The sequence below is a fragment of the Catharus ustulatus genome, chromosome 25 (assembly GCF_009819885.2).
Source record: "Catharus ustulatus isolate bCatUst1 chromosome 25, bCatUst1.pri.v2, whole genome shotgun sequence".
Taxonomy (NCBI): domain Eukaryota; kingdom Metazoa; phylum Chordata; class Aves; order Passeriformes; family Turdidae; genus Catharus; species Catharus ustulatus.
In genome coordinates, this window is record NC_046245.1 from 3,678,663 (window position 1) to 3,692,345 (window position 13,683).

At 61.6% G+C, this 13,683-nt stretch overlaps 2 protein-coding genes across 4 annotated transcripts; one reads left to right on the forward strand and one right to left on the reverse strand.

Annotated features, from left to right (window-relative positions):
- The first annotated feature begins 4,056 nt into the window (after positions 1-4,056).
- HMGA1 (high mobility group AT-hook 1) lies at positions 4,057-11,816 on the forward strand. 3 transcript variants are annotated; one of them, XM_033080321.2, is made up of 6 exons: positions 4,057-4,173; positions 4,391-4,513; positions 8,060-8,164; positions 8,879-8,962; positions 9,365-9,418; positions 10,670-11,816. In XM_033080321.2, exons 3-6 carry the CDS (start codon positions 8,063-8,065, stop codon positions 10,724-10,726), a joined length of 297 nt encoding a protein of 98 aa, XP_032936212.1. In that variant the 5' UTR covers positions 4,057-4,173; positions 4,391-4,513; positions 8,060-8,062; the 3' UTR covers positions 10,727-11,816. The 3 variants fall into 3 exon arrangements, with proteins under 3 accessions (XP_032936212.1, XP_032936213.1, XP_032936214.1); XM_033080322.2 differs by having other exon boundaries at positions 8,882-8,962; XM_033080323.2 differs by having other exon boundaries at positions 8,882-8,962; positions 10,673-11,816.
- A 190-nt stretch (positions 11,817-12,006) lies between these two features.
- Positions 12,007-13,683, reverse strand: SMIM29 (small integral membrane protein 29). Its single transcript, XM_033080320.2, has 4 exons — positions 12,961-13,683; positions 12,854-12,879; positions 12,678-12,783; positions 12,007-12,407 (listed from the first exon to the last, which is right to left on the reverse strand). The coding sequence occupies exons 1-4, from the start codon at positions 13,069-13,071 to the stop codon at positions 12,345-12,347; spliced, it is 306 nt and encodes a 101-aa protein (XP_032936211.1). The 5' UTR covers positions 13,072-13,683; the 3' UTR covers positions 12,007-12,344.

Here is a 13,683-nt window from a genome sequence, read left to right on the forward strand (position 1 = left end):
TGGCGGGATGTTCCCGGGGCAGCCCCGCAGACAAAAGGCCATTGTGCAGCCGCGCTGCGATGGCTGCAGCCCCAGAGCATCCCGCTCCCTGCCAGAGCCAGCAGCCACCCCAGGCCCACGAGGTGGCACAGCCGCTGTCCGAGGAGCACAGGGGGGCCCGAGCGGCTCCCCAAAACTCATGGATGCTCCAGCATGGAGTGCCAGAGCACCCCAGACACATCCCGCCAAAATGCATTGTCTCCATCCCAGGGGACAGGAGTGGCACTAAACCGGACCCTGCTGGCACCGAGCAGGGGTGACGGGCAGGGACAAGTCCCGCAGGTCAGGACGTGCAGGTGAGGGGTGGCTGAGCCTGAGCCGCTTTCCAGCCCCACCGGCTGATCCTGCTCGCCCTGCGGCCGCCATGGATCAGCCTGTGCTGTCCCGGGATCATCAGGGTACACGGAGTTATTTATGTGCATTTCCCTGTGCGGGGGCTGTGCTTATTCCAGCCCCGAGCACCCCGGAGCAGGGAGCACCTCCAAACCCTTCTGACTCCCTCCCCCCACCAAATTCTCGGAATCCCCAGCCCCCGGCACGCCCCATTAACTGCTGTTCCTGAGGGCTCTGGAGGTGACAAACACACCCGCTGTAATTAGCCAGGTGGCCCTTCCAATCACCCGACAACCTGAGCTGACTCACAGGATCGGGTTTCCCCTTTCCCAGGGAAATTAGCAGGAATTAGGCGCCCAAATCCCAAACGCAGCTTTGCGGGGCTCTGTGGCAGTGCCAGGACGCAGGGCAGGGCAGGATAAGATAAATGCCACTCAGGGTCACCCTGTGGTCCCGCATGGATGCTTTTCGGGACACCGATCAGCACCTACGGTTCCGAAGAGTCCAAGGAGCTGGGAGTGATTTCAAGCACTTTTTTCAAGCGGGATGCAGCTTTTCTGTGCACCCGCGTTTCTCCACCAGGTCTCCTCCCGGCCTTGAAATTCGCTAAATAAATCGAGATACAAAATAATTCATGCGTGCACGCCCCATTTGCAGCTCGTACACCCCAGGCGCTGGCCTGGGGCTGCGTCCTGCAAACCCCGGGCTCAAATCGGCGGCGTTAAGCCTGCAAGTTATCAGGTGATTTAGGAATTTGTCCCCAGAATGGGGCGGCAGGAAAACGCTGCCCTGGTGAGAGCTCAATCTGCTCCAGGGGTGAGAAGGAGGAAGCAGCCATTTAATCAAATTAACAGGCCTGTTTTGGGGTGGGTCCGGGGCTGTTTGGCCACATGGGGCTTCATCAATGGGGCCATCGGGGAAACAAAGCCGGGAGGGGAAACAAAGGCCACGTCCCTGTCCCTGTCCTCCCGCGCTATGGCCGGCCAGCCCTGTCAACACCCGGCCCGGGACATCCCTGTCCGCATCCCGGAGGGTTCCCAGCCCGTTCGGAGCCCGGGACACCGGGGTGCACAGCTCCGTGCGATGCCAGCCCGGCTCAGCTGCGGTGTGGGGAGGCGATAATAAATCATTTGTTTCCCCGTTTCCAGCCATTTTCAGCTTCTTCTCTGGCTGCAGAACTCAAGCGCGGGATGGGGGAGCTTGCCCAGCCCTGCTCCCAAACCCACTCGAGCTGTAAATCAGGAGCCCAAGTGCAGAAACAAAAGTGAAAATGTTCTTCCCGCGCTGCTGCCCTGGGCTCTGCTCCAGCCCCGTTTTTCCCCTCTTCTCCCCTGTTTGCACGTGGCTGTACCTGCCTCCTAGGCCATCTCCCCACCTCTCTCTAATTCTGGGGCACCAGAATTATTTTTAGCTCTGTTTTTAGCTCTACTTTTCTTTAAAGACCGAGTGGTCACCCCACGGGTGAACCCAGCGTGGGGAGGCTCTGGTGTGGGCTCAGAGAGCCAAAACTTGGAGGGATTAAAGCAGAGCAGCCCCGGTCATTTGCAGGACTCAGGCTGCTGCCATTCACCAGCACTGCACGGTAAATAACGAGGGATATTAATAACAACGAGCCTCTGCCAGGACACAAACCAAGTTCCTTGTTGGGCTCACGGCAAAGGGGAAGCCTGAGAAGCAGCGTTGGGGTAAAAGTCACATCCAAACTCAGGCAGAGCTGTCTGCAGGTGGGGAAATGCTAATTTTAGGGGGGAAAAAAAAGATACTTGGGGTCTGCAAACAAACCTCTGCCTGGGGTTGAGGCCCTGGGATGGGGGAGACCCAGCCAGGAGCTGCACGGGGTGCAGGCAGGGTGGTGCTTGCACTTCCTGCAGGTGTCTGGGGACAGGAACCCTCTTGCAGGAGGGTTCTTCCCCTCTCTGCTTTCATTTTTTAACCGTCAGAAAGGGACACTGCGCCGATTGTATTTTAGGCAGGGGAATTTGCAGGGGATTTGAAAAATCCAAATAACAATTCGCAGAAACAAGTGCCCCAAGCCTGGCTGGGTTCGGTTTGTTTTGCATCACAAACCTTCCCTGCCAGAGCAGTTTTGCACAGGCAGATATTGCTACTTTCACATTTCCTCTTTTTAAAGTTCCCCATTTTTTTTCTTTTAATAAAAGAAAACTGAAACTTAAATCCAGCAACCTGAAGTTCAGATCCTCACTTCAGAGTTCTACCCTTAGAGTTAGGATGGTCAAAAGCACCTCAATCAGTTTCCATTAGATTTGTGACAGTTGTTTTCATAGTTGGCAGAAACTTCACATAATGGGATCCTGAGCTCTGGATTTCCAGGCATCCCATCAAGGAAAACCACTGCAAGACCCCAAATGCTCGAAAAAACCACTGCCCTGACACAGTGGGACCTGGGTTTTGGGGTACCTCACCTGAGAGCTGGTCTCAGCCAATCCCAGACTGACCCAAACCACTTCCAAAACGACCAGAGGAATTCTGAACAAAGCTTTTCACTGCAGACTGAGCCCAGCACCTGCTTAAAGCCCAGGAGAGCCTCAGAGGTGCTCAGAAGCTCCCCAAACCCCACTGTGCCAAGCAGGACCTGCTCCCAAACCCTGCTGTGCTGAGCAGGACCTGCTCCTAAACCCCACTGAGCCGAGCAGGCCCTGCTCCCAAACCCCACTGTGCTGAGCAGGACCTGGCTCCCAAACCCCCTGTGCTGAGCAGGACCTGCTCCCAAACCCCACTGTGCCAACCAGGACCTGCTCCCAAACCTCACTGAGCCGAGCAGGACCTGCTCCCAAACCCCACTGTGCTGAGCAGGACCTGCTCCCCAAACCCCACTGTGCCAACCAGGACCTGCTCCCCAAACCCCACTGTGCCAACCAGGACCTGCTCCCAAACCCCACTGTGCCAACCAGGACCTGCTCCCAAACCCCACTGTGCCAACCAGGACCTGCTCCCAAACCCCACTGTGCTGAGCAGACTCTGTCCCCCAAACCCCGTTGTGCTGAGCAGGACCAGCTCCTCAAATCCTGCTGTGCTGAGCAGATTCTGTCCCACAAACCCCACTGAGCCAAGCAGATTCCATCCCCCAAACCCCCACTGTGCTGAGCAGACTCTGTCCCCCAAACCCCACTGTGCCAACCAGGACCTGCTCCCCCACCACCCTCCCCTTTCAGCAGTGGGGCTGCAGTAAAACATTAAATGAACATCACCACACGATCCTGATAGCCCTGAGCGCCCCAGGGAGGGAGCCCCCACTGCTGGTGCCTCCAAGATGGGGACCAGAAGCTTTTTTTATTGGGGGGTTGACCTGGTGAGGAGGCAGCAAACAGGAGCATTGTGCTTTGGCCATGGGCACACGGCTTGCCTCCACGGGGGGACACCAAACCCCCCAAAATAGCCCAAAGTACAGAGAGGGGTGAACCGGGGGTGCTCCCATGGCGGGGGGGGTCACCCAGCCGGGGACAGCCACCCCTATCGGGGAACATTCCCGCATGGAGAACACGAGGGTATCTCAATCCTCCCCGCCGCTGCTCGCAGGCTCCCGGGGGAGCCGCCATGTGCGAGCAGGGCCGGTGGGGCAGGCCGGGCCCGCGGGGCAGGCAGGGCCGGGGGCGCAGCCGCCGCCGCAGCCCTTTGAACGGCCCTATCGCTCCCGGCCGCGCCGCCCCGCGCCGCCCCCGCCGTGATGCGGCCCCGGCTCCGCCTCCCCCGCTCCGCCGGCGCTGGGAGCTCCCTTCGCCTGTTTGCCCTTATTTAATTTCGAGTGTGATTTTGCTATTTTTAGCAGCTGGATCCCCTCCAGTAAGCCTAGGAGCTCGCTCCGGTTTTTTTTTTTTCCCCCCCTTTCTCCCCCCCCCCATTTTTTTTCCCCTCGTTCTCTGCAAATGATTTTGACCCAGCTTCCTTCCTCCTGGAGCAATTTTTTTCTCTCTCGCTCTTTATTATTTATATAAATACGCGGGGCCTGGCGGGGCCGGGGATGCGGGGCTGAGCCGCAGCCTCTCTCTTCTCCTTGCAGATCCGCAGTCGCCGCGGGCGGGAGGTCCCTTCGCTCCGCAACACAGACCCGCCGGGAAAAACAAAACCGTCGAACCGCCCCCAAAACCCACCGCGAACGGCCGGCTCCGGGATCGAGCTGACTGTGAGTGCCACCTTCCTCTTCCTTGTGCTGCGGGGGGCGCGGGGGGCCGGGGCTCCGCTTCCCCCGGCCGCATGCGGGGCACGATCGGCCCCGGCGTGTCGGGCTTTGCAGGGACGCGGCTGGCGGGGCTCGGCTTTATTATTGGTATTAATTATTGTTAATAGCAGCGTGATGCACCTGGCGGGCCGCGGCGGAGCGGGGAGGGCACGGGCGGGGGTCCCCGGTGCCGCTGCTCCCACTTTGCTGCACTTATTCGGTTTGTGGGTGATGCGAACGCCCCGCACCGAGCCCGGGGGCCCGCACGGCCCCGGGACGGCCCCGGGACAGCCCGCGGGGCCGGGACCGTGCAAGGTGCGTGGGGCCGCGGCCGGTGCACGGGCGTGGGAGCGGGACCCGGCCTTGCGGCGGCGGGCGGTGCGCGGGGCCGGTGCGAGGCCGAGCCCGGCTCACCGAGAGCGCACACGCGGCTCGGGGCGAAGTTGCGGTGCTGGGGCTCGGCCGCCCCCCGGATGGTGCCCCCGCACCCCGCCGGGCCCGCATCCCGCCAGCAGCGCGGGCTCCACGAGGCGTTTTATTACCCACCCCCCCAGGACAGGAGCTTCACAAAGCCCTGATGGTGCCCTTCCTGCCTCTTTTCTTTCTCCTCCACCTCCCTCCTTCCTTTCCTTTATCACTTCCTTTTATTATGCATCCCAGGAAGGAAGGGGGGGACTTTCCTCAATGGCAGCCCCGGGGTGGGGTTCAGAGCAGCCCCACGGCGGGTCTGAGCTAAGGAGGAGCCCGCACATCCCTCCCGGCCCGCACCCCTGCCCAACAGGCTCTTCAACTTCTGCTCCACGATTCCTTCCCCTCCTCCTTCCCCATCCCTCTGCCAGGAGGTGCGGCTGGGATCCTTCTCCAGCTGCCATCAGGCTGGATTTTCTGGGCGTGAAGAGATTTTATACATATACATATATATATATATATATATATGTGTGTGTGTGTATTTATATATATATTTTTTTTTTTTTTTAAGATCTAAGCCCCCGCCTATCTCCCCGCTTCTCCTGGGCCAGTTTGTTTAATCTAAGAGTAGGTGGCAGGAGCGGGGGATTTATGGGGTTATCTGCACGGAGCAGCATAAGCCAGCGCAGGCGGCTGGGAAGGCAGGACCAGGCCCAGCAAGCACCGGGTGCATGGTTCCGAGGGGACAGGCTGGGCTTGTGCAACCCAGAGGTGGCTGCTGAGGGCAGCCCAGCTCATGGTTCATGGCTCCGAGGGGACAGGCTGGGCTTGTGCAACCCAGAGGTGGCTGCTGAGCACAGCCCAGCTCAGGCTTGGAGCAGAGATGGGGCTGGGGGAGGAGAACCCGGCGGCTCAGCATCCACAGGGATGGAGAGGGGAGGAGGTTTCCTTCCCCCAGCTCCATCAATCCAGAGGCAGATGTGGCCCCTCCACCTCCAAACCGTGCAGGGATGTTTCCCCCCCCAGCTCGGCCGCGGGGAGCCGGGCAGCCCCTGCCCGCGTCCCCCACTGATTCCTCCCTGCCTGGAAAGGTTTCTCCCTCAGCTGCTTCCTCTCCTCCATGGCAACCCAGCTGCTCCCTCCCTCCCTCCGTGGCTCTGCTGCGTGTGAGCAGGGCCGGAGCTGCTCCCGCCATGTGCCCGGCACGGTCCCGCAGGCTCGGAGCACACCCGGCTCTGGCAGGTGCTGCCGAGCCGGGGGCATCGCGGGGAGCTGGGGCTGCTCTCGGCTACAGGGGGGCGGCTGGGAAGGTGCTGGGATGGGAGAGAAGCATCCCCCATTTGTAGCATCCTCCTCCCAAGCCCCTCTGCCAAAGCGGGGCTCCCTGAGCCCCCTCAGCTCTGCAGCGCCTGGGGAGAGCTCTGAGGTGCCCGAGGGAGGGAGGGAGGGATGGATGAGGAGGGAGGGATGGGTGGGATGCAGAGGGATGGGTGGGAGGTGCACGTGCTTTCCCCAGCACCAACAACTTTGCAGCAGCAGGAGCTGCTTTTGGTGGGGGGTGGGGGCAGACCCAGCAGCATCCCCATCCCATGGAGGGTCCCCTTGGCATTCCCAGCTGGAGCTGCTGTGGGGTCTGGTCCCTCCTCCAGGGGAGGAGAGCACAGCAGGGTGGGGGCCATGCTGGGCCCATCTGTTTCCAGCTGCAGGAGGGGGCATGCAGCAGCTCGAGGCTGTGCTGCCTCTGACAGAGATTGACTTAAAAAGAGACAAAACCCCATCCCAGCCCGACCAGCAGCCGGCCCTTTGCTGGCCTAAATCTAAACCATACTTCTTTTTTCCCCTAAGAGACTCCTTGATGGGCTCTGGGATGCTGTGAGTAATATTTTCGGGGTGTTTACACTACTGCATGGTTTCTGTCTCCCAAAAAAAAAAAAAAGACTCCGAGGGTGGTTTTTGTTGTTGTTGTTCTGTACTCATGAGTCACTTCCAGAGGGGAGCAGGAGCTGACGCCTGTTTTTTGAAAAGGCTCAGAGGTCTGAGTGTGGCTCCTCAGGCTGCATGTCCTGCCCACACCCTCCCCAGTGAGGCTCAGTGTCCCAGGGGGCTCAGCACCCTCTGCACTCACAGCCCCACTGTCCCAGGTGCTCCAACAGCATCAAATTGGGACCAGTTCCTCAGAACTGAGCATTATTACCCCAGAGGTACAAGGATACATCAGCACACTCAGACTGGGCACACAGCTCTGTTCCTGCTGGGAAGCCTCACATCCCACTCTAGGCCGCTGTCCCCAGCATGGACACGGTCACCTGGCCCTGTGTGGGGTCACCAGCAAGCACCAGGGCTGTGGCAGCAATCCTGCTCCTTGCCACCCTGGCTCCATCCTCCCGGCTCCTGGCCTGGCAGACGGGCATGGAGCCGCCCCCACGGCTCTGGAAAAGCAGGTTTTCCCTGTGCCCCTGGGAAGCAGTAAGGTGGAGAGGGGAAGATGGAGCCTTTTCCTCTGTGGGATTGCTCCAAGGGCCAAGGAGAGCTGCCCAGCCCTTTGGGACATGCACAGGGGAGGTGACAACCCAGTGTTCCCAGGTCGGAGTGCCTGTCCCTAACCCCAGGGGCAGGGGTGCAGCAGCCACCCTGTGTGCTGCAGTGCTGAGGGTGGGGTGGGGAGCAGGGCTGTGGGGCCCTGAGCCCCACTCCAGGGCCTTGGCACCCCCCTGGGGACACCCAAGGTCCCCAGTGCCACCACTCATCCTGTCTCTCCTCATGGGTGCCAGCAGCACATGTGGGATTTCAGATTATATCTGGAGCCACTCTCCTCTTTTTGAGGAAAGGGGCTGGGCTCTGCAGGATGGGCTGGCCAAGCTGCTGCTCCCCAAATGCCTGAGTGGCCCCCAGGAGCTGCCTGAGTGGTGGGCACTGGCTGGTCCTGCAGGGTGGCCGTGCCATGGGCTTGGGGCACTGCCCTGCCCAAAGCATTTTGCTCCCCAGCCATGCCAGGAGCGTGCAGGGGGATCTCACCTGGCCCAGGGTGAGGGCTGGGGGATGTCATGGCTGGCATGGTGAGCCAGAGCCGTGGCTGACTGACCTTCCTCCCTCCCGGGACAGACAATGAGTGAATCCAGCGCCAAATCCAGCCAGCCCCTGGCCTCCAAGGGGGAGAAAGACGTGTCGGAGAAGAGGGGCCGAGGGCGGCCTAGGAAGAAGCCGCAGGTATGTGGGGTCCCCTATGAGAAAGGAGGGATTGGGCACCTCCAGGGTATGGGGCACAAGGAAACCCCCCCACACCTACACCCCTAGGCTGGGGCACCCCCAGTGCAGCCCTGTTACCACTTTGGGCAGCACCTCCAGGCTCATCAGCAGCAAGACCCTCCTGGGGGGTTCCAGAGTCCCCCCAGAGCTCCTGGCCCTGGCTGGGGGCTCTGCTGCCCCTCCCCAGGCCCTGCTGAACCTGCCTTTGCAGACGGGCTAATTAAAGCCCCATTAGCAAAAGCTGCTCAGAGAGATAAGATGCTGCTGGAGCCTTTATAGTACCAAACCCGGCTCAGCCCCCCCCGAGGCAGGTGCGGTTTGTGCACATCGTTTTCCTGCAGAAAAGGTGATTTGTGGCTTCCCTGACGCTTCCTGGGCTGCTGCAGCACCAGCAGTGAGCGGGGTCTGGGCTGAGGGGCCGTGGGGACCATCCACGTGAGCTGAGTGGGTGATGCTGGGGGCGGAAAAGGTCACAAATGCCCAGCTGAAGGACACACAGGAGCCTGTGCCTGGTGTCTGATCGCCAGTCCCAGTGTGACCAGTGCTCCCAGTACCACATGGAGGAGCATCTCTGCCCTGGCAGTCTGCTGGGAACAAAGGGACCCCCAGGCTGGAGCATGCTGGGGTGCACTGGAAGCCACTCTGGGCATGCAACCCCCTCTGCTCTCCCTCCAGCAGGAGCCCAGCGAGGCCCCGACCCCCAAGAGACCCCGTGGACGGCCGAAGGGCAGTAAAAACAAGGCCACCACAAAGGGCAGGGTAGGTACCTGGGGACAGGGCTGATCCAGCTGGGTGCTGGTACCACAGGTCTGCTTTGAGCTCAGTCATGGAGAATTCAGGGCAGATCTGCCTTGGAGGTGGGGATGGGGGTGGGAATTTGGCCCAGGGAGGGTGGGGTAGCTGGGGGCCCTGTGTCAGCACCAGGACACCCGAGATAAACCTGTTTGCAAAACACGCGACTCACATCCTGCACCCACCTCGTGACTCACGGGGCATCCCGGGGCTGGGGGGGCTCGGAGGGCTGGCAGCAGCACCCCAGGAGATGCCACTGGGGTGATGAATCTGGCAGTTGTGGGTGGGAGGAAGGAGAACACCACCCACCCCTGCCGGCATCCTGGGGACAGCCTGATCAAAATGCTTTTTTTTGTTGTCCTGGCTCAGAAAGCTGCAGTCACACCAGGGAGGAAACCTCGAGGGCGACCCAAAAAATCATCGGTGAGTGGGCTTTTCCCTTCCCCATCCACCTTGGCAGGGTGCTGGGCACTTTGGGGGTACAGCAGCTCCCCAGAGAGCCCCATGAAGGGATCAGAGAGCCCCAAACCAGGGAAAAGAGCAAGCAGCATAATTTTTTGGGGCTCTTTTCTTTTTGTTTAGCTGTTCAAAAAATTCCTTGGGGGCAAAATTGCCCCAGATTCATTTTGCCAGCCCTCAACAGTGAGGGTGAGCCACAGTTGAGAGGTGCAAGTGGCTATTGAGGACCGTATTTTGGTCACGGTGGGGTGAATGCTGTAGTGTTGGAGGAGCTCAGAGTAGTTGGGCAAGTGGGACACAGCACTGGGTGGGCTCCAAACCCCCTAGGGCTGGGGGTTTGAGGAATCCTGACCCCCCACCATCTCCCCATGGGCCCAAGAGCAGCGTTGGGTGGTTGGTCCTGCCCTGGGGACATGCTGGCACATGCCTGCCCGGGTCCCTGCACAGCATTCCTGCACCCGTGGGTGCAGCCACCCCTTTCCTTCCCTGAGCTTTCCCTCCTCCATTCCCTTTTTTCTCCTTTCTCCCTCGGTTCCCAGCTCTGATACCCGGACAGTTTAATCTCCCTGGCTGTCCCAGACTCTGCTCCTTTTCCCACTGAAATTCCTTGCAGAGCCCAGGGGTTGAGACCAGCCAGGGATGTCCTGTGCCGGTGTCACAGTGCCAGGAGCTGTTTGGGGACCCCGGGGTGGGCAGCCAGTGCGGGGGGGTGTGGGAGGAGCCTGTCCCGTGCCAGCGGGGCCGTGCCGGGACACGATGTCCCGCTCTGGCAGGCGCGGTGGCGTTTTTGTGAATGAAGAGGGAGGAAGCGGGGGCCGCTGTGACTCAGGCTCACTCAGCCCTGAGTCACCGCCGCGTGCGGGGTCACGGCCGCCCACCCCGGCCCGGGGGCTGGACGGGGACACCCGGCCCTGGACAGGGACACCACCCCCCGGTGGCCGCTGGGGACAGCAGTCCCACACTCAGAGGTGTTGTGCACTCAGGGGTGTGCTGAGGGGTCTCCCCTCTTCACTGTGAGCCCACCCCGGGAGTTTCTCACCTGGGATTTAAGCTCCAAGCTGGAGTCAGGGCCAGGCTTTAATCCAGGAGGGTGCTGTGCCTCAGTTTCCCTCGTTGCACAAGGGGTGGGATTTGTCTGGCCAGCCCTTTGTCCAGGGGCAGTGCAGTGGGGCTGCACTCCCTGACACCCCCCGGCCACGCTCCCTTCCCTTGCAGCAGCAGGACGAGGAGGAGGTGAACATTTCCCAGGAGTCATCCGAGGAGGAGCAGTGACACCTCCCGAACCGGCGCTACCTCATCGCCCGACGGCCCCGCAGCGGCCGGGGGAGAGGGACGGGGAGAGACCCACTGTGCCGCCCTGGCTTCCTCCTCCTCCTCCCTCCTCCGCTCCCTCCTCACCCTCAGACAACGGCAGCACTGGAAAATGGCCCAACCTGGGCGGCCCCCACAGCCCTCGCCCGGGGGGGGGCACCTGCCCCAGCTCCCCCTCCCCAGCCCTGGGGTTCGGGGCAGCCCCACTGGAAAGGGGGATCACGGCAGAGAGCCGGGGCTGGCACCCCCCACCTTCGCTGCCCCCATGCAGTGATCTCACCCCCCAAAGTGGGTGCTGGCTGCTCCCCCCCAGCACTGGGCTCTGCCCTGGGGCCTCTGCAGGGAAGAGATGGGGGGGCAGTGAAGGTGAGACCCCCCCCCCAAATGCATTAGACCTTTGCTCTGGCCCTGCTGCTACCCTGGGCAGCCCCCTTTGTCCCCCCAGTCCTGGGTGACTGCACTGTGTGTGGGAGCAGCTCCCGCAGCGCTCTCGGGGCCCGGTGCCCATCCCCAGGGTGCCCATCTCCGGGGGTGCCAGTCCCCAGGGTACACAAGCACCCCTTTCCTCATAGGTTCTGGTATATATATTTTTTTGTTTAGTACTTTTTTTTTTTTCCTTTCATTCACAACTACCTCTGGATATTTAAGTTCCACTCTCTGAACTCACAGATGTGCTGCTGCGCTGCCGGGGCACTGTGGGCTCGGTGGTTCCTGTTTTCGGGGTGTTGCTGGGGGCTGTGGGGTATTTTTTTTTTTCCCCCCTTTTTTTTTGGGCTCCATTTTTCTTTTTTTAAAAAAAATTGGTATTTTGAGGTCTAGTTCGCTCTGCTGCTTCAAGGGATCGAGGCTGGCAGGGCAGAGGTGTGGGGGGACCATGGGATGCTCCCCTTGCCCCTCTGCCCCGGCACGACGGCTGCAGCGGGACCGGAGGTCGGTGCCGGGCGGTCCCGGCGGGAGAGAATCGGGGTTTGGTTTGGGTTTCTTTTTTGGTTCACTGTTAACGACCTTTTGGGTTCCTATTTGCAGTTACTTGAATAAAACATTTTATGGATGTTTGTGACTGCCTCTGTCCCCAGCCCCGGCTGCTCCCAGGGCATCTCCACAGGGACATCCATGCTGGTGGCAGCCACCAGCCAGCCACGGGGCTGAGCTGCCAATGGAAACACAAACAGGCAAAGCCCTGCTGCCCCCCAAACCCCCACCCCAGGCCTGGAATGCCCAGCCCCACACCGAGCCTCGGGGCCAAGGCAGAGACACTTTTTATTTACCCCATCTTCCCCCAGGCATCCCGTGCCAGCAGATCCTGCTGCTCCCTGCCAGTCTGCCAGCCCCTGTGGGCCCTCCTGGCATTTTCCAAGGGGCTGCTGGAGCAGTTCAAGCAAAAGGGAAAAAAAAAAAATGGCAAAATGAGGCACTGAGGTGGGAGATGTCCCGTCCTGGTCAGTGCTCAGAGGTGGGGGCAGTGGCATCATGGCACCAGTGTGGGCACATCCTGCCCGTTTTGGCTGATGGTCCCGGTGCTGACACCGTCCTCCCTTCCTCCCGTGGGCAGCACCCGGTCCCGGTGCTCCAGGCAGGGTCAGGCCCTCCAGTCCCTGCGAGGGGGCCAAGGGGGCGAGGTTCCCCCCCAGCCGGGCACCACCTGCAACACAGAGGGACACACCTACAGCCCAGGGCATCGTGGCGGGTGGGGAAGGCGCTGCCCACGCAGCCCAACCCTCCCAAAAACCCCTGGATTACACCCAAAGCCCAACTCCCTCGAGGCTGGACTCAACCTTCTTGGAGATCTTTCCCAACCTTAACGATCCCACGAATCCCACAGCTCCCTCGGGCCAGGCACCTCGCTTGCTGCTGCTTCATTTTTGCACGGAAAAAAACAGGATAAACGCCAATTCCCACCAGAGCCACCCACCTGAGCCTCCTCAGCCTCCACCAGCAGCTCCTGCTCCGACTCGGGCGGCTCCTCAGCGGGGTCGTAGCTGTACATGGGCAGCAGCCGGTGCCGCAAGCGGTCGGACCTGCCGGGGGTCAGCGGTGAGCGGTGACCCCGCAGCCCCGCACGGCCCCCAGCGCTGCGGCCCCGCTCACCTGCGCTTCTTCTTGACGTACATCACCTGCGGGGAAAAGCATCAGCAGCAGCGCGGGGCTCGGCGCTGCGCTCGCCGCCCCTCGCTGCCCCCCGCTCGCCCACTCACCGCGGCCAGGAGGGCGCCGAGGAGGGTGAGGAGGAGGAAGGGCCCCAGCACGGAGCCCACCAGCGAGTCCCCCGCCGCACCCGGGGCCGTGGGGGCCGTGGCGTTGCTCATGGCCCAGCGCCGGCTCCTGCCCGCATGGGGGGGACGCGCCTGTCCGGCCCCACGGACGGAGCTCTGCAACCCACAGCCGGCCTTGGGAATGATCCCTAGCCTGGCACTGACCCACTAGCCGGGAGTGACCCCCTACCCCGGGAATTCACCGCTCGGGAATGACCCCCACGCCGGGAATTCACCGCTCGGGAACGACCCCTCCCCCAGGAATTCACCGCTCGGGAATGACCCCCACCCCAGGAATTCACTGCCCGTGAATGACCCCCACCCCGGGAATTCTCCGCTCGGAAATGACCCCCTACCCTGGGAATTCACTGCCCGGGAATGACCCCCACCCCGGCACTGACCCACCACCCGGGAATGACCCCTCCCCTAGGAATTCACCGCTGGGGAATGACCAGCGCACAGGTAATAACCCACCTCCCGCCCGCTAATAACCAACCACCCGCTAATGATGCCCCGCCCGGTATCACCCCGTGGGGGGGTCACCCCGCACCCCCTTCCCCGCAGAGCTGGGGTGGAGGGGGGTTCCGCCTCCACCAGCGGGAGGGTCTCCCGCACCGGGCTCAGCCCGGGACACCCCCAGACCCGCGACCCCCGCCCCAATTCCCC